Consider the following 21,152-nt stretch of genomic DNA (forward strand, 5'->3'; position numbering starts at 1 on the left):
GCATTTTATTTAAATTTTTTATTTTTTAATCACGTCCACCTCGGACATAATTTGAGATGCAGCCGTGTGCTGAACACATCCACGATCCAACGGACAAATGCGGACATGGATAACTGCATCGCTGCCCTAAAGGGATAAAATTCGGTCAAACCGGACGTTCGTTTCATTTGAGGTCGCGCGGTGAAATTGGCCTAACGTCGCGCGTCGCGTGTGCATCTCGGCTTCTCCGTACGTTGTGCGTGCAATGCCTCGTGTTTATTCCGCGGGGCTCCATAGATTCATCCAACTGAGAGATGGGACTCAGACTCGATTGACGTCGTTTTATGCTAGGACTAGGAGTCACTAGCGTCCCTCCGTCCTACTTGATCCTGCCAGCGTCCTACTGCAATATACTCCCTCTGTTCCAAAATAGTTGTCGTTGGGGAACTTCTCCGACCAGGTGAAAACAGGAAAAAGTACCAAACTACCCTCAATTTGAAATTCTTGTCGCCGGGGATCTTCGTCTTCCTCCATCGCTCCTCCCCTCCGCCAGGCTCCACCCCACTGCTGCAGCTCCGGCATCCGCCCGCACCGGCCGCAGCTCCCTCGCCGGCCGCCTTCCTCCGCTCCAATTGAGAGCCCAAACTCATACGCAACTCCCTCGCCGTCCGCCACAGCCTCCAGCCGCCCGCGACTCCTGGCCTCCGCGCCACCCGTGCTCCTCCCTGCACCGACCAGCAGCAGCGCCGCCCGTGCTCCTCCTCCTGCCTGAGCCTTCCAGCTCCTCGATTCAGGCACTGGAGCTCCGGATCCGGCCAATTGACCTCCGTCCGTGCTCCTCCCCGCACTGACCAACAGCAGCAGCATCGCAGCCTGTGCTCCTCCTCCTGCCTCAGCCTTCCTGCTCCTCGATTCAGGCACTGGAGCTCCGGATCCGGCCAATTGACCTCTGCCCGTGCTCCTTCCCGCACTGACCAACAGCAGCAGCCTGTGCTCCTCCCCGCCCGTGCGCCGCCTGTGCTGCTGTTTGAATTGATCAAAACTGTTAATCGCCAAAGAAATTGATTGCCGGAGTTGTAGCACTTCTTCTCGCCACAGACAGAAATTGATCAGATGTGGTGATTGACCAGGACGTCTTCTCTGAAGAAATTGATCAGCCTTGGAAACATCACCAAGATCGCCCGTGAAACAAGACGACGAAAACAGGACAGTAACCTGAAGATAATCACAAAGGCGGCTACTATTGCATCTTTCCTGTTTGTGTTTTACCTCCATGTGGAGGCAGTCGTGATCAATCAGACCATTTCATCTTCGTCCTGGATGGACAGACCAATCGATTAACTGAAACCCCGGCGGATGAGCAACTACCTAGACCCAATTTCAGTGCAGCTCATGCTTCTGATTTCTTATTTCTTTGGGGATTACTCCACCATTGCATGGCACTTCTGAATTCTTAACTCGAAATCGGAAGAAGTGGTGGCACCAACGAATCACTAGTCAATCGAAGTATTAACAGAATAACAGAGCAGGGAAGAGGAAGGGGGTGGGTGGGGGCCGGACCCGTGAAGATGACGAGGTCGGGGTCCTCGGTGCGGATGACGCGGTAGAGGAAGGCGGTGATGTTGAGGTCGGAGCAGCCGGCGACCTGCTCGGGCATCACGTCCTCGCACGCGGTGCTCCGCCCGTCCGCGTAGTGCATGTCCGCCACCTGCAGCACCTTGAACGTGCCGCCCTCCCGCCGGAACACAGCCCGCCGCCGCCAACCCTGAGGAAGCGGCGGATGACGCCAGCGGTCGGGCCCTTCTCCTCTGCAGCGAGTCGGAGATCCCCGCCACCCTGAGGAAGGTGGAGCAGCCGCGCTTCAGATCCAGCCGCCGTCTCGCCGAGCTCCCCCTCCCGCACCACGATCTCCACCTTGGCCTCCTCCTCCCGCTGCTCCAGCACGGATCGAGTACCGCCGCCCACGGATCGAGCACCGCCACCACGAATCGAGCACCCCAACTGGTAAAAATGTCACCTTTCACCGACGAGAGGGAGGCGGGCTGCTAGGGTTATGGGTGGTGAGGTGCAAGACTGCGGTGAGGAAGACACCGACGAGAGGGAGAGGGTGGCGACTGGCCGGCGAGCGACTGGCCGACGAGAGGGCGAGCGGTCGGGGTCGGAGACAGCGAGAGCTGTCGGGGAGAGAGAGCGAGTGGTCAGGGAGAGAGTGAGAGCTGCAAGCGGTCGGCGAGAGAGCGAGAGGGAGGGCAAAATGGGAAAGTGAAGAAAAATCGCAACGTGACGATCGGTACACTAGTTTTCCCCAACGACAACTATTTCGGAACAGAGGGAGTAGTATAATTGTTGTGTAGGTTGGCAGTGACCTCACGTACGTTGAACAGTCGCCACTGACCTCGTGCGAGGGTACAAATAACCAGGCTGCACCGTAGCACTTCTATTCAAGTGCCGCTGTTTCACAAAGTAACAAGCAAAAAATCAATGTATGGGTGCTCGTATAAAAAGCGCTGTGGACGGACAACAGATAAACAAGTAAAGAGAGCCTTGGTTTAGTGGTTGTGCAGTCTGTATGCATCTTTAGTTGGTGCAGAAACTAATAAATGAAAATCTCTCTTATTTTAAAAATGCATACGACTAGCTGCTGATACAACAATGTGCGCGAAAAACGGATCACTCCTGCGACGCGCCTGGCGAGCGCGTCATGGGAGGTTATCCCGTCGCAGCCGGAGTAGTCGTCCTCCTCCTCCATCCTCTACCCTTGTCGTCGTCGGTCCGTGCCACCGGGCAAAGCCTGGCTAGTGTTGGCGGCAGCGGCAGGGGCGCGGGGCTGGGCTAGGGTGCAGCGACGCTGGGCAGAGCTTGGAGGCGGCCAATCTTCGGTTCTTCATCCCGGTTGTGGCGGCGGCCGGCGGCGGCATTGCCTAGATCCGGCCCGTCGAGATCCAGGGGAGTCGTGCGGTGGTTGGCCCTGTTGTTCTTCGTGCTCCAATTCCATCTGCTTTATGCCGGCCTCCTTGATCTGGGCACAAGCGGGTTCCGGTCTTCCTCTCGGAGATCCCAGCATCTGGCGCACGGCGCCACTGGATATATCTAGATCAGAATTGATCCAGTTGGGCATGCGGCATGCCCTCAACTTCTGCTAGAAAGGCTTCATGAGTCTGTGGCGCGAAGTTTCCCTGCATTGTCAGTGTCATGGGACATGTCTAGGTATATATTTTCACGGTGTTGACAGTGGTGAATAACGTCATGATGGCTGCAATTGGAGACTTGTAACGGTGGGGAGGAGTTTTGGTTGTGTTGAAGAATGGCGGCACATGTTTTTTCTTGTGTGTCGGGTGTTGAAGACTTGCAGCGGCGGCCTTCGCAAGAGGGGGCAGGAACACAGGTGGACAACATTTTTTGGGGTGCTTCCCGAGTACCGAGCCGTGATCTCCAGGGTGAAAGCCTAAGGTCTGCTCTTCATTGGTTGTACCTGGCAATTGTCTTGCGAAGGAATTGTTTTTGGGATCTCGAACTCTCTCCAGAGTGCAAACTCAAGATCCTTGATCGGGCGACGACAACACTTGTGCATTGTTTCCTTCTTGGAGGTATCGCTTTTGGAGAACGTCTTATGTATTCCAGGTGTTCTTTGGTGGTGGTTAGAGTGTTGTTGTTGTTTTTTGACAGAAAGATTGTAAAAGAACACCCTACACTATAATTGGTGGAACAAACCCAAATTGCAAGTACCATGTCTTGAACCTGCGTTGGTGGGAAGGCATCAGCCCCTTCACACCACTAGGCTATGCCTTAGTCTGCAGAGTGTTGTTGGTGTTGGTGTTTCATCATTATGGCGGGGTCTTTGTTTTTATATTTCTCTTTTTTTTTGTTCTTGGCTGTGTGCATCCTTGATGTCTTTCGATGTTTTGTTAGTGCAGAAGAGGGGTGTAATTAGTATCTTCACTATATTAATATATTTCATTTATCAAAAATAGATGAACAAAGAGTAATCCTCAGAAAAAGGAAAGAAAACAAGCGACTAGGTCAATTCTTCCTAAAAATATTCACCAATGAGTACTTCAGACCGTTACCTTTCAGATAAATAAATACTACTTCTGTATCAAAATGTAAGACATTTTTTGATTTTGCATGAAACATAAAAAATGTCTTACATTTCGTTACACAGGGAGTAGATCATAAGTAATTAGTGTGTTCTAAAAAAAGGTATGAACAGTAAAAATCCACACAAAAAGGAGAAAAAAATAAAAATGATTTTTTTAGCAACAACATTGCTTAGTTTGCTGACTGCATGCCAGTTTTAATGAAATGACATTCATGGATGTATGGGAAAAACCCGATGCTCCAAAATGCTTTCAAAATAGTCTTTTTGAACATATGGATTTGTTTTTTGTTTTTTTGCCCAAACCTCCAGCAATGTCATTTCATCACACAAATTTGCATGTAGGTGAAACACTCCTCAATGTTCATCTTGGAAAAAACAGATTTTAAAACAATTTTTCATATATATTACTGTTTTATCCAGATGCATGTGAAACTCGTGTCCTCAAAGATCTAGCTTTCATGACATCAAAATGAATTTGGACCTAAGTAAAGAAAACTGTGCCTTGAAAAGGTGTTGCAGGGATTTGTTAGTGGACTACACACCGCTAGGGTGGACTACACACCGCACGGTGGATCGACGCCGTCCTAATTTGCCGGATGACATGCATGTACTCCATGATGGGAGTGCCTATGCCTCGCTTAGTACAAGTCAAGGATATATCAGGGGGCATCTCAACGAGAGCTATTGCACAATACCTCAAAGTTTGGGACTTAGTGGAAGGGATCATCCTTATTGCTGGAGACAGGGACAAACTAATCTGGAAGCTGACTGCGGATCAACAATTCTCGGTACAAAGTGTGTACCACTTATTCTTCATGGCCAACCTCCCCTTCCCTTGCAGTAAGCCAATATGGAAGTCCAAAGCACCACCTAGATGTAAATTCTTCATGTGGCTGGTAGTTCATCAAAGGTGTCTAATAGCGGATAACTTGGATAGGTGAGGCTGGCCCTCCAATGGCTGCTGCCCTCTATGCCATTCTGAGCCTGAGGACTGCGCTCATCTTTTTGTGCACTGTCAGTTCACTCAGCATGTGTGGAGGATCTTCAGGGATTGGTCTAATGCGAACTTCCCTATACCAGATGGCAGCTTTCGTAGCACTAAGGAGTGGTGGTTGCAGGCTCGTTCTGATGCACCCAAGCACATGCGCCGCAATTTCGACACCGTTGCAATACTTATCTACTGGAGGATTTGGAAAGAACGTAATGCAAGAATTTTTTATCAGGTGGCTAGCAGCACGGACATGGTGCTGGACCTTGTGAGAAAAGAATTGCAAACCTGGAGGGCGGCAGGCTTGATTCCTGGAATCTGATCTTGTCTTACCATGTACCTTGTGTAGAGACATGTTGGCTCGTCGTTTTCTTTGTTCCGGAGTCTTTGCTCCATTGGTTTCCAGCTCTAGTCCGCCTAGATTGTTAACCGTTCTGTATTCCTTTCCCTCAATCTAATAAAATGTTCGTCCATTGGCCCTTCGAGAGGTGAAAGGCAGTATCATTTCAAGGACGCATACAGTGGGTTGGCCTGTAGCGGGTCGGTCTTTTCTTTCAATTTCCGTTCATGGTTCTTCTTCTTATTTATTTTATATTTGCTAATAATTTCGAAAATATTATAGATATAGACATTCGAACATTTCAACCTACTGATTTTTTTCTTAAAATCGGGAATTTCAAAAAAAAAATGTTTACACAGTGTAATAAAATTCTTAGCGTCAATTAAAAAATATTGATAACATACAAAAAAGAGATATTTAAAATGTTTAATAAATTTTCAAAAAATGTTCAAACACATATATATTGGAAAATTTATTTGAAAAATATTAAATGTGTATAAAAAATGTTACAGATGTATACAAAAATGCAACATAGATGGAAAATTGCAGACATAAAAAATATATGTTTGAAATATGTTACTCTTGTATTTGAATTTTTAAATGTGTATATAATAAATGTTCCTGATGTATAAAAAATATACAGTGTGCAGAGAAAAAGTAGATATTAAAAATATAGTATAAGTTTAGAAAATGTTCATTATGTATTTGGAAAATGTTAAACATGTATAGATTTTTTTTCCAATGGTATAAAAAAAGTACAATACGTATGTGAAAGTAGACATAAAAACAAATATGTTTAAAAAATGATAATCATGTATTTGGAAATGTCAAAAATGTGTATAAAAACTGTTCCTGCTGCATACAAAAAATGTACAATGTTTACCGAACAAGTAGATATAAAAAATATTTTAAAAACTTAACCTTGTATTTAAATATTCCTATATTTTTAGAAAAATCTTTATTAGCAGAAAAAATCTCAAGATGTCTTTGAAAAAAATGTTGACCATATATTATAAAAATGTTCAAAACATACATTAAAAGAAAATGTATACCGTGTATTGAGAAATGTTCAACATGTATCAAAACAATGTAATGTTTCACGTATAGACTACAAATGCATATTGTATACTAAAAAAGTAGAAATGTGTTCTTTTTGCGGGGTAAAGTAGAAATGTGTTAACCAAAAAGGAAACCGTTGAAAATTGACAACAAAAGAAAGATAAAGTGATGAAACCCAATAAAACCAAACAAGAAAATAAATACCTAAGAAAACCAATGCAAAAATTGGAAGCAGCGAAACCCAAGACGGAAAGAAAAAACCATAGAAAACAAACAAAGAAAGAAAAACAAAAAAAGTGGAAAAAGAAAAAATAAACAGGAAAAAAGAAAAGAAAATCAGTAAAAACTATGAAAGGAATGAAGAAAACCGGTGAAAAGCAAAGAAAAAACAGAAAACCTGAAGAAAACCATAAAGAAACAAAGAAATAGAAAGAAAAAAACAAAAGAAAATGGTAAAAAAAAGATAACAGACCAAACCAACAACCAATAGCGATCGAGCCAACAAGAAAGCCAGCGAACGAAAAAAAACACCAAATCAGGCCGCCAGAAACGGCGGGAGAGTAAAAACACTCGATGCGAAAGATCCTTCCATCTCGCTACAACGAGATATAGTTCTTGAGCTCTATGACTGCCCACGAGGACTTCGTGATCGATTTCCTTGGTAGGGAGTTCGGGAAGGACTTCGTCGTGGGAGCGGGGTTCTGCCTCCGGCCACGGGTTCAAGATGGTGCCGGCTGTCGGGAGGATCCTCGCCTACATGGCCATTAACAGGGATGCGAGAATGGCAGCAGACATGGAGCTCGGGTACTTGAGGATCGGTAGGTTCATTGACAATCCCACGGGGAACCTCAACGATTCCGGAGACCAGGCATGATCACAACCGCCACTCTGCTATAGTTGAGAATTTGAGATCATATCTTCAATCTTCAGAATGATTGTTATATAAGCTCTACCTTTCATGATGGTGTCCAAGTGTATTAGTGGCAATTGAGAATTGGCTTATTTAGAGTAATCGGTTAGACCGTGCAGCTTTCGTCCAGGTTAATCCGTTCAATATTGGTCGTGATTTGGGAAGAATAATCCGTTTTGTGTGTCTTGTAAGGGCATCATTGATTTAACGCTGGGCCTCGACCTTTTTTCTAAATTTTTTTTGGGAAGAATAATCCAAGGACATCTGCTCTGCTTTGAATGTGGGTACCAAATGCTTCCAAACAATTTCATTAAGTTGTTTCAATATCCATGCTTCCCACAATTCAGATCATTTGATGGTCTGTGTTGCCGTCGGTAAAGCTTCCATCGTTCTCGAAAGAACGCTCGTACCATTCACCAATTGTTGACGCACGAACACGTCACGTGTACCCTCGATGCCGGGGGTGATGCACCGCAGCTCATGTCGAAGGAGACCCGACCGACAGCGCGATACGCAAGACAATCGACGGGCGCTTTTGCAGACCCGAAAACCCCACACCCCCGGGAGGGACCCCGTCAGGGAGTGCGGCGGCTATGGGCTGCCCTAGGTCGATTCGCTCGCCCCTAGAGCCTCGGGATTCGCAGCTCTCAAACACGAAGAACAGTGAAGAACGAGATAGAAAAACGGTGGAGAGATAAAACGTAGATGAAAAAGTAGTATATTGATTTGTTCGATTATGTGTTATTCAATCGGCCGTCACCCCCAACATATATAAGAGGCGTCTGGACTTCCCGTACAAGTAAATGATTCATCTAGGCTTTCCTTACAAGAAAAATTACATCAATTCACGTCCTAGAGTCCTAATTCTATTCCAACTCGGATTCAGTCTGAATATGACCCAAAATCTGTCTTTCTTCTTGCGCGGGCCGCCGGGCTTGCATATGATCTCCGATCGAGACGGCCCAAATATCAAACTTGTGCGCCTCGACGATATGAACAACTCTCATGTTGATCATTTTTTCAAATAAGGCCATCTTGAATACTTTTTGAGGTCATCTTTATCTTCCAGTCGGACTCGGTTTTGCAGTAGACTGGATTATCCGAGTCTCGTAGTGAATTTGTAGGCTATATATTATCTCGATGATGATGACTCCAAAATCAAAATTTACTGTCTTGATGATACACACAACTTCTGTATTGGACTCTTCTTCATCCAAGGTCATTTTGATAAACTTTCGAGCACATGTTCAATTTCACTCGGACTTGAGCTCATCCACTCGGATATTAGATACTTTCACTCGGATCGTCCGATTGGACTTTTTCACTCGGAAGACAATCTTTCACTCGGATGACTATATTTCCACTCGGATGACTATATTTCCACTCGGAAGGCACTATCTTATTCACTCGGATGACTATATTTCCACTCGGAAGGCACTATCTTATTCAATCGGCAAGTTTTCGTCCCGATGGTAATCCTTTCACTCGGAATATTTTCACCTGGACAACAATTTCACTCGGATGATCATATTTTCACTCGGATGACTATATTTCCACTTGGATAATAATAAGTTCATCCGGTCAGCAAACTTTCACTCGACCGTAAAATTTCACTCGACCGTAAACTTTCACTCGACCGTAAACTTTCACTCGGATGGTAAACTTTTCACTCGGATTTCCAACTGAAAACATAGCCCGATCTTGATTTGTCTCTCCAGGCCTCATATGATCTCGGATTGAGACGAATTATATATGAAAATCGATCGGCTCGACGAGACGAAACTTTTCCATGCTGAAGGTTTTTCGATTCAAGGCCGTATTGATGGCCGAATTAATCGCGCAACCTATCAGACAAGTGTCTAGCACCTCGCGCCATATTTCCGTTGAGGTTCAGTCTGCAGTATATTGCCTCTAACTTTTGCCTATGAACTCGGATTGAGATGATTTATATATCAAAATCGATTGCCTCGACGAGACGAAGACAATTCTTTAAGAGTGCTCCTTCATCCGAAGTCATCTTAAAGACGTGATTGGCCAAAAACCACTCGGAACATTGAACTATGCCACTCGGAGTATAGTTTCGGTCCGTAAGATAAAGTCGAATGAATATAACCGAAACATCAAAGTGGTTCCACTCGGTGACGTGAATATTTTTATGCTGAAAACTCATTCACTTGAGACCATCTTCATTGCAATCTGTATCTTGCCAAAATCAGGTGTCAACACATGCCCCCCTGTTTTTCGGCAAAGTTTGCACGCCGAAAAATAATATGCATAGTGTTTGTTCTGAGGACGATATCAACACTCCATCGGCCATTTATTTTTCTCAGGGCGATAATTATGTATCGGCCATGTTTGTGCTAAGGGCGATAATCGTATATCAGCCATTGCCCACTTAGGCTTCCTGCCACACACTCGGGTGGTACTTCTTCAAATATTTGCCATTGAGAGCTCGAGGTAACAATGCCCCTTGTATTGATTCCACCAAATATGAATTTCCGGTAACAACTCTTGTAATTCTAAAAGGACCTTCCCAACTTGGAGACTACTTCCCGAATTTTCTATCTCTTGAACCAATCGGCAGAATCACTTTCCAAACGAGATCACCAACTTGAAAATTCTTCAACTTGACTTTCTTATTGTAAGCCCTTGCTACCCTCAACTTATCTCTCTCTATGGCATTCAAATCAGCCAAACGTTTATCAGCAACCACATCAATGTTGTCCATCATCAAGTTATAGAAGTCTATTGCCGATAAATCATTTTGTTTGGCTATTCTCAAAGCATTCAAATTTACTTCCACCGGTAAAACAGCCTCCTGACCATATACTAGCTCATATGGAGTCACTTTCGTAGCACCATGCCTTGAGATTCTATGTGCCCATAATGCCTCAGACAACAAGTCATGCCATCTCCTTGGATTATCCTTAATCTTCTTCTTGATGAGCTTGATTAAAATTTTATTGCTAGACTCAGCTTGTCCATTAGCTTGGGCATAATATGGAGAGGAATTGAGCAACTTTATGTTATAAGATTCGGCAAACTCTCTGACTTGGTGTGACATGAAAGATGAACCTTGATCTGTAGTTAACATTTGAGGAATATCGAATCTATGAATAATGTGCTCGGTTATGAATTGAATTACCTTCGTATGCGTCATGTTCTTGAGAGGTACTGCTTCAGACCATTTAGTGAAATAATCAGTTGCCACCAATACATATCGATGCCCTTTTGAGGAAGACGGATGGATTTGTCCAATGAAATCTAAACCCCAACCTCTGAAAGGCCACGGTTTGATAATAGGATGTAACATAGCAGCAGGAGCCAATTGAATATCACCAAACTTTTGACAAGCTTCACACCCCTTATAATATCTGAAGCAATCATTAATCATAGTTGGCCAATAAAACCCAGCACGTCACAATAACCATTTCATCTTGGGAGCCGACTGGTGAGTGCCACAAATATCTTCATGTACTTCTCCCATAGCAACTCTTGCCTGGTCCTCGTCCAAACACTTTAGAAGAACATCATCGACGGTTCGGTGATAAAGACCATCATCTCTTATTGTATACTTGAAAGCCATACACCGAACAACCCTGTCCACCCTTTCACTCGGATTGCACAAGTAATCAACAATGGGCTTCCTCTAGTCGGGATTGTCACCTGCACTAGACTTTTTGTTAATAGCCGAATCAGTGGGTTCAGGTTCGGCCTCTCCCATATTGGCAAGACAAGACATCGGTCTTTGAGAGATATGAAACATGCCATGATCAACATGATATCCGAATGCTTGTTGTGCCAATTCATTTGCTTTCCAATTGTCATGTCTAGATATATGAGCAATGCTAAAGCAATCCAAAGTAGAAATTATATCTAGACATCTATCAAAATAAACATTAAGTGATTCGTCCAAACACTGAAAGACTTTGGATATTTGCTGCACCACTGGTAACGAATCATCATAAGCCTCAATATGTGTAGCACCTATAGCAAGTAACATCTCTAGGCCGAATAACAATGCTTCATATTCGGCTTGATTGTTTGTGCAAAAATATTCTAAGCGGCACGAGGCTTCAAAAACAGCACCATGAGGAGATATATAAACAATACCAACACCTTGGCCATTCTATAAACTGAACCATCAAAGTATAATCTCCATGGTACTAATAAAACAAGGTTCATATCAACATCATGCTTGTTATTAACCCAATGTTCAACAATGAAATTAGCAACAATTTGGCCTTTCATGGATTTTAGAGATTCATAAGCCAAATCATATTCAATCAAAGCATAAGCCCACTTGCCAATTCTACCACTAAGAATTCGCCTATGCAACATGTATTTAATGACATCGGTTTGACAAGCTACTACACAAACACTTGGCACTAAATAATGTCTCAGTTTTGTGCAAGCATAATATAAGCATCGACATAATTTCTCAATAAATGTATACCTTGTCTCTGCGTCCAATAAGCGGCGGCTCAAATAAGTGATGGCATGCTCTTTTCCTTCGGTCTCTTGAGTTAGAACAACACCAATAACTCCTTCCTTTGCTGCAATATAAAGTCTGAAGGGTTCCCTATGCTTGGGTGCTTTCATCACCGGAGGAGTGCACAAATAATTCTTGATCATATCAAATGCTTCTTGCTGTTTTGCCCCCCAAGTGAAATCAGCATCATTCTTTAACCGAAGAATAGGAGTAAATGCATCAACTTTCCCTGATAGATTAGTTATGAACCTTCTCAAATAATTGACCTTGCCAAGGAACTTTTGCATATATCTCTTGCATGTTGGAGCCTCCACCTTCTGTATAGCCTCTATCTTTTTGGATCAATCTCTATACCATCTTCATGAATAATGAAATCCAAAAACTTGCCAGCTGACACGCCGAAAGAACACTTCAAAGGATTCATTTTCAATTCATACTTTTTCATTTTTTCAAAAGCTAAACGCAAATCGGCCAAGTGAGATTCAAAAGCATCCGATTTGACAACAATATCATCAATATAAACCTCAAGTATGACACCGAGTAAATCATGAAAAATCAAATTCATAGCCCTTTGATACGTGGTGCCATCATTTTTAATCCGAATGTCATCACTGTCCACTCGAATAAACCAAGGAAACCAGGACATCGGAAAGCCGTTTTGTACATGTCCTCTTCGGCCATAAAAATTTGATTGTATCCGACATTACCATCTAGAAAGCTAATAACATTATGTCTAGAAGCATCATTAATAAGCATATCGGCTATTGGCATAGGATACTCATCTTTGGGTGTAGCCCTATTCAAATCTCTGAAATCAATGCACACCCTCAACTTGCCAGATCCTTTCTTCTCTACTGGGACAATGTTAGAAATCCACTCGGCATACCTACAAGGTCGAATGAAATTAGCTTCAAGCAGTCGACCGATCTCTTCCTTGATCCGGTCATATGTTTTCGGATTAAATTTTCTGGCCGACTGTTTATAAGGTCTAAAACCGGCCTTTATAGGCAACCGATGTTCCACTAGCTCTCGGCTTAACCCTGGCATCTCATGATATTCCCATGCAAAGCAACAAACATATTCTTCCAGTAGCTCGATTAACTTAGCCTTACAATCGGCTTTCAAATTTTTGTTTATAAATGTCGGTCGAGTGACTGAACCATCTCCAATATCTACCTCTTCTAACGGATCGGCTGATGTAAAACCTTGTCCAAGTTTATCCATGTCATCCAACTCCTCTATAGACTCATACATATCGTTCTCATTGGACCGATACTTTACAAGACGTTTTTGTAACCACTCGGAATTAGGATCCATTTAAACATATCATACCTTGGAGCCGATTGCATTCACTCGGCTTTAAAGAGACAGGCACAAAACCGTTCTTGGTTGTGCTGAGAAAATCAAATTCTGATAAGTCACGTCCCGTCAAGCAAGTAGCATTGGGATGTTGCCAATCCACCGATGCATCGGCCAAAGCAACACAGGCCGAGTTATCCGCGTGAATAACTTCCACTTCATCATCAACCCACTGAATCAAAAACTGGTGCATAGTGGATGGCACGCACTGGTTTGCATGAACCCAATCACGACCTAGTATGACGTTGTAGTTACCTTGCACCTCAGCGACAAAGAATGCAGTAGCCAAAGTTTTGCTTCCGACTGTAAGCTCCACATACATCACACCTTTGGCTTCAGTTTTCTCTTTGCCTTCAAATCCATTGAGCACCATATTGGTCTTGATCAATTCTTCATCAGGAAAATCCAATCTCTTGAAGACCGAATAGGGCATAAGATTTACCACAGCACCACCATCAATAAGCATCCGAGTGAGCGGCGACCCATTGATATGACCTCTGAGATATAATGGTTTAAGATGCGTTACTGGTTCTTTTGGCTTCTCGAATATTGCGTTTTTAGGGCCAAAATCCAGCTGAGCCACCTCCCCTTCTTCATCTACAACACGAAACTCAGCAGGTAAGTAGTACACCATATTGATATCCATACCTTCATGAACCGGCATAGACTCATAGTCCAACATATCAGCCTCCTCCTCGAGTGCATCCACCGATTCTGAAATTTGTCCGAGTGATGGATAAGTAAGAAGTGTCGCAGACGATGTCATATCTGTTGCATCGTCCTCCTTTGGTGATGTAGGTATTGCTGTGATAGATGTAGAAGCTGCTGTATCTTGTATTTGTTTAGGCCTCCACACTTGTTTTGGTGGAACCATGGGTCGAGTGTCATTGAACTACTTATCCCTTTGTTTCTCGGCCTCCTGTTCTGCCATCTCTCGACTCCTTAACCTCTGTAGTTTCCTCTTTTGTGTCTTTGTTAGCCCTGGAGGACACCACTTTGGCTGAGTGTATTTAGGATCTCTCGTTTTTACTCGGCTGGTGCTTGCTTCATGGTCATTAGCCGAGTGCTTTGGCGCGATAGCAAGTATCGGCTCAGTCGGATTGCTATGCACAATCGGCTGCTGTATGGCGAATGTTTCGGTGCCCAAGATAAGTGAGTCGGCATCCATTTTCTCCTTGCCTTTTCCCGACTCAACCGCTGCAACACTTGGTGATTTAACACGCCATTCTTTTCGACTTTCCAGATGCATGAAATTTCCACTCGGGCGCACCTTTTTACTCTGATGGAATCCACTCGGATGAATATCACTCGGATGGAATTCAGTCGGATGGAATCTACTCGGCCACATTTTTTCACTCGGATAGCTTCCACCTGGGTGCATTCTTACACTCGGATAATTTCCATCCGGTCGCATGTTTTGACCAGCCGACCGATAGTTACCGATGTTCACTCGGCCTCTATATGAATAGTTAAGTCGATCCCAAACAAATTGCGTATGCTCTTCTGGAAACGGCACCCTCAGTCCACTCGGTTTCATATACTGACTGAACATATCAGCTGATGGTGACTTGGTCGCTTCAGATGAGTCGGCCGATTAAAGCTAGAACCGGCCGACTGGTTGGTGTACTTGGACAGCAACATATCAAAAGTTGGCTTGATCCGCTTGCGTTGTACTTTAACTTCATTCCTTTTCCACTTGCCAATTTCTGGACTCTTGGGCTTGAGAAATCTCACATGAGCATTTTCTTGCACTTGCAGTTGCCCCCCGAGTGTAGGATTCTTGATGATGATTTTGATCACTTCCTTGCCATCGGGTTGCTTACCAAGCACAACCTGTCTCCCCAAGACCTTGTTGTCCTCCTTGTCTTTCCTGGGCTCACCAACAATGACATTAGCTTTATTAGCAGATTCGGCTACCTCCTGCCGAATGAGTAGCTTCTTCCCTTCCAAATCCATGGTATTCATTGGAAAAGGCTGTTTATCAACTTGCATCTCAGAAAAGTTCAATCGTCCGTCATTAATGGCCGATTGTATCTGTCGTCAAAAAACATTGCAATCGTTAGTAGCATGAGAAAAAGAATTATGATACTTGCAATAAGCACGCCGTTTTAGCTCTTCAAACGGCGGTAAAGTATGAGATATTCTAATAATCTTAGCCTGCAGCAAAGCATCAAATATTCTATCACACTTAGCAATGTTAAAAGTAAACTTCATCTCTTCATCACGATTCTTATGAATCGGTTTCAGATCATTGCAAGTAAAGGGTTTGGCCTTAGATGGCCAAACAAATTCAGTTGCAAAAACATCACCCTCATGGTCCGAGTGATCACTATCATATTCCACCATATTCATCTTTGGACGATCGGCTTTGTATCTATGCACTTCTTTGAGATCTTTGCTTCGGCTTTCCTGAGCCAAAGCCCTTTGTAAGACTTGGTTGATATTTAAGAACTCATAACCTTCTAGCTTTTCTCTAATGGGAGTTCTCAAACCACTCAGCACTAGGTCTGCCAAGTCTCTCGGTTATCACCAAACTAAAACACCGGTTTTTTGTTTCTCTGAATCTCTTGACGTAATCGGAGATCGATTCATCATGCTTCTGTTTAACCGATGTTAGATGTGATAACTTGAGTTCATTGTCGCCGCTATAAAAGTGATCATGAAATTTATGCTCTAGCTATGACCAAACCCGAATGGAACCATGTGGTAAAGAAGAAAACCATGAGAATGCAGTATCAGTTAAAGATAAAGGAAACAAACGCACTTTCAACTCATTTAGTGAGCCTGCTTCACCTAGTTGTGCTAAGTATTGAGTAACATGCTCCCATGTGGTTTTTGTGCCCTCTCCATTGAACTTAACAAAACCTGGAATCTTATATCCCGGAGGGCACTGGATGGCATCAAAGTACTCGGGGTATGGCTTTTGGTAAATCCGATTCCGAGGTAACTCAACTCCAAAATTTTCTCGAAGCATCTTAGCCATCTCCTATCTAAGATTAGCTAGACCATCATCCATAGTGGACGATGCAGCTTGTGGCAGTGGCATAGAAGGAGTAGGGTTGCTAGTTGTGGGTAGGAATTGTGGCATGTATGTCGACCCATAATTTGGTAGTGGTCGAGTGGTTGTAGCTGTAGGTAGAATTTGGTTCGGCGTTGCCACCGAACCTGTCATGCTCATAATAGGATTAATGGGTGTAGTCACAATCTGATTTGTTTTGGTAGGATAATAAGTCATTGGCACGGGAGGCGCCGATGCAATAGGTAAAGCCAGATTAGGGTTTTGCACACTAGCAGCTACACCATTATTACCACTAGACATTGAGATATATTCTTCTGAGCATTAGTATTTTCTATAAAAGTTTGATAGACTAGATTGTTACCATCAGCAATATGACTTTCAATCTCAGCCCACTGCTCAGAAGAAAAGGCAGTACTTACAGAGGGTTTAACCTGCTCGGCTTGAAGAGAGGGAACTTGATTTCTTCAATCGGAGTGATGTTGCCTTGGCGACCCTTCTTGAACTTTGCAAGGAACTCCCGCAAGTCCTTCTCCTCGCGCGCCTTCTTGTACTCCTCATAAACTTGGCGATGGTCGGCCGATATCTCATCAAGACTGGGCTTAATGATGTTATCGGCGTCTACCTCAGATGGCTTGGGAATATCAGACATGGTGGATGATGACGATTGACCTTCGTTCCCCAGCGGAGTCGCCAAAAAGTGTGTTGACACACGAACACGTCACGTGTACCCTCGACGATGGGGGTGATGCACCGCAGCTCACGTCAAAGGAGACCCGACCGACAGCGCGATACGCAAGACAGTCGACGGGCGCTTTTGCAGACCCGAAAACCCCACACCCCCGGGAGGGACCCCGTCAGGGAGTGCGGCGGCTATGGGCTGCCCTAGGTCGATTCGCTCGCCCCTAGAGCCTCGGGATTCGCAGCTCTCAAACACGAAGAACGAGATAGAAAAACGGTGAAGATATAAAACGTAGATGAAAAAGTAGTATATTGATTTGTTCGATTGTGTGTTATTCAATCGGCCGTCACCACCAACATATATAAGAGGCAGCTGGACTTCCCGTACAAGTAAAGGATTCATCTAGGCTTTCCTTACAAGAAAAATTACATCAATTCACGTCCTAGAGTCCTAATTCTATTCCAACTCGGATTCAGTCTGAATCTGGCCCAAACTCTGTATTCCTTCTTGTGCGGGCCGCCGGGCTTGCATATGATCTCCGATCGAGACGGCCCAAATATCAAACTTGTGCGCCTCGACGATACGAACAACTCTCATGTTGATCATTTTTTCAAATAAGGCCATCTTGAATACTTTTCGAGGTCATCTTTATCTTCCAGTCGGACTCGGTTTTGCAGTAGACTGGATTATCCGAGTCTCGTAGTGAATTTGTAGGCTATATATTATCTCTGATGATGATGACTCCAAAATCAAACTTTACTGTCTTGATGATACGCACAACTTCTGTATTGGACACTTCTTCATCCAAGGTCATTTTGATAAACTTTCGAGCACATGTTCAATTTCACTCGGACTTGAGCTCATCCACTCGGATATTAGATACTTTCACTCGGATCGTCCGATTGGACTTTTTCACTCGGAAGACAATCTTTCACTCGGATGACTATATTTCCACTCGGATGACTATATTTCCACTCGGAAGGCACTATCTTATTCACTCGGATGACTATATTTCCACTCGGAAGGCACTATCTTATTCAATCGGCAAGTTTTCGTCCCGATGGTAATCTTTTCACTCGGAATATTTTCACCTGGACGACAATTTCACTCGGATGATCATATTTTCACTCGGATGACTATATTTCCACTTGGATAATAATAAGTTCATCCGGTCAGCAAACTTTCACTCGATCGTAAAATTTCACTCGACCGTAAACTTTCACTCGACCGTAAACTTTCACTCGGATGGTAAACTTTTCACTCGGATTTCCGACTGAAAACATAGCCCGATCTTGATTTGTCTCTCCAGGCCTCATATGATCTCGGATTGAGACAAATTATATATGAAAATCGATCGGCTCGATGAGAAGAAACTTTTCTGTGTTGAAGGTTTTTCGATTTAAGGCCGTATTGATGGCCGAATTACTCGCGCAACCTATCAGACAAGTGTCTGGCACCTCGCGCCATATTTTCGTTGAGGTTCAGTCTAAAGTATATTGCCTCTAACTTTTGCATATGAACTCGGATTGAGATGATTTATATATCAAAATCGATTGCCTCGACGAGACGAAGACAATTCTTTAAGAGTGCTCCTTCATCCGAGGTCATCTTAAAAACGTGATTGGCCAAAAACCACTCGGAACATTGAACTATGCCACTCAGAGTATTGTTTCGGTCCATAAGATAAAGTCGAATGAATATAACCGAAACATCAAAGTAGTTCCACTCGGTGACGTGAATATTTTTATGCTGAAAACTCATTCGCTCGAGACCATCTTCATTGCAATCTGTATCTTGCCAAAATCAGGTGTCAACACCAATCATCATGAATGTGAAAAGGGTTGTACATACATATTACAAAGTTCCAGAGTTGAACAGCCTTGAAGAAGTTTTAGTGTGTTCACTTCATTATACATCAATTTGTACATACAGTAATTGCAATTAATCAATGAATGTGAATCTAAAATGATCTTTAAACATTGCTAAAGTCTGAATAACCTCTAAACTATTTGTTGGTTCAGTTTAACACCAAAACTATGCTATTTGGTTCAATTTACCCCTTGGTACAATTTATCTTTTTTGTTTGTCCATGCATAAGTGGAGTCTTAAGTTAAAATTTTATAGTGGTACTGGGCATCACAATGTTTGTCAAATATATATATATATATATATATATATATATATATATATATATATGAATTTTTAATCATTATTTTGTATCCCAAAGATTGTTCTACTATTAAATGTCACTCCCTGTCAAAATAATGATACTAAAATTTATTTTGTATTTTTCTAACATATGTTATGATGTCTGCTATCATTTTATAAAACTTTAACTTAAACTCCACTTATGCATGGAGAAACAAAAAAAGATAAATTGTACTACTAGGTGATAAACTGAACCAAATGGCACAATTTTAGGGATAAACTGAACCAAAAAAAAGTTTAGGGGGTTATCCTAGCAATACCGACAAGAAGTCTATCTTAAGCTTACCAAATGACTAGTAGACTAAGAAACCATCCGGTACATAGTCATTTGGTCATTCCAACTAGCAAGCCACACATATAGCAATACCGACAACAAGTCTATCTTAAGTGTACCAAATGAGTAGTAGTAAACTAAGAATCCATTTTCCCATCCTCAGTGCTCAATTGTAGCAGTACAGTTAGGGTGGCGTGGATCAGGACAGCCAAACTGGAAATCTTTTGGATGCAGCACAATGGAGCTTTGATAGCACATTTCACAGACTTTGCGGGCATTGCTATGTCCACATAGAGATATCTTCCTAATGCCAGGATGTGGAAGATAAAAGCGACGGGAGCATGTCTTGCAAATGGTATCCACTGCAAAAACACAAGAAGACAGGCAGCATATAGAGAAGAGGTAAGTGAATGATCCTGCTGTGCAACACACTCAAACACACAGAGAGGGGGTCATACATTTGCCACTACGACGTTTAGATCACCAAAGAGGGAAACTCTAGACACTATAGGCTTCAGTAACTGGTTCATCTGAAAACACAAGATAAAAAAAATGTTAGCAAAGGCAGTAATCGGGTTTATTTACATATAAGGCAGTGCAAAGAGATCACAATGTTAGCAGCAATTGCAATAGAAAGACACTGTAGAGACAATAACGACCAATTCCTCTTGTTGTTGATAAAAATATATTGCTTGCCAGGAATATCTAAACCTCTTTGGTGGCCCAGCAAAAAGGATTAGGAAAACACATACAGAGTACCACAAGTTATCCATATGATAGAAACAAGTGCGGCAGTTCAGTTAAAACACCATTTCTTGCACATTCAGCCTGTTTTTTATATGGTTGGCATGCCTAGTGAGGATGCTATGGTCTTTCCCTGTTTTTCCTACATTGGCACTAGCAAATGAGAGTGATCTTGCAATGAGTAAAAGAGAGAAGATGCATCAAACAAGAAAGAAGAAGACCATGCATACCTAACAAAGGAGTGCATGTGACGACTCCACGGGAACCATTTATATAAATAGTCTCAAAGAAAAAGAGAGCCCGTGGAGCAGGCAGGAATGAGAAGCAACCAGAGCGCTTCCGACGAGCCACGAAGTTTCCAAGTCCAGCAAGCGCCGATGTCGAAATGCACTTTTTTGGTCACCTTGCCAGGAGCAGGCTCATACTCATTGTCCTAAACGAACCAATCAAGCATGGGGGAAACGATATTGGTAATTGTAGCAAGGAAAAAGGGAAAACATAGTTTGACAGAAGTACTACAATTAGGAAGTAAATTCCCTGAAAAATCCAATGACTTGGTTTTCGTGTGTCCAACAGAAACGAAACAATTTTGTATGTTCCAGCGATTTGATCTTTCATTGCAATGCAATTTTGATTAAACCCAACTCAAAAAGGTCACAGTAATGCATGCATGCATATATCATACAATAGGTCCTAGGAAAGGAAAGGCAAAGTTGACATATAGGGTAGATCATGAACCGGATGCGCGGCGTTGTAGTAGTGCAGGCAATGCAGCGCAAGGTTGCGAGCCATAGCTAATCGCGTAAAGTACCCCGGCTCTCTGGCGCTGGTAATAAAGAGAATTGAACTACATTGAGTATACAAAGACAGACACGAGCGGAATCGGGTGTGTATGATTGTATGATGTATTGCTCTTCGTGCATAGGCACGTATATATGATGTACAAAGGTGGGTCACGGACCTCAACTATACAAGGAACAAGGAGGAGGGCCCAATACACAA

General features: G+C 43.2%; 1 protein-coding gene across 1 annotated transcript; it reads right to left on the minus strand.

Moving 5' to 3' along the window:
* Positions 1-401: 401 nt before the first annotated feature.
* Positions 402-2,230, minus strand: LOC119268494 (probable inactive purple acid phosphatase 29). Its single transcript, XM_037550149.1, has 2 exons — positions 1,540-2,230; positions 402-1,002 (listed from the first exon to the last, which is right to left on the minus strand). Exons 1-2 carry the CDS (start codon positions 1,676-1,678, stop codon positions 893-895), a joined length of 249 nt encoding a protein of 82 aa, XP_037406046.1. The 5' UTR covers positions 1,679-2,230; the 3' UTR covers positions 402-892.
* Between the last annotated feature and the right edge of the window lie 18,922 nt (positions 2,231-21,152).

The sequence above is a fragment of the Triticum dicoccoides genome, chromosome 3A, assembly GCF_002162155.2.
Source record: "Triticum dicoccoides isolate Atlit2015 ecotype Zavitan chromosome 3A, WEW_v2.0, whole genome shotgun sequence".
NCBI lineage: Eukaryota > Viridiplantae > Streptophyta > Magnoliopsida > Poales > Poaceae > Triticum > Triticum dicoccoides.

What these genes read in the sequence shown, in the direction of transcription:
- LOC119268494 (XM_037550149.1), bottom strand. Translation starts at nt 1,678, where the DNA reads ATGCACTACGCGGACGGGCGGAGCACCGCGTGCGAGGACGTGATGCCC. An exon ending in CGACCTCGTCATCTTCACGG is followed by an intron (nt 1,003 to 1,539) that starts GTCCGGCCCCCA and finishes CAATTCAAACAG; the next exon opens with CAGCACAGGCGGCGCACGGG.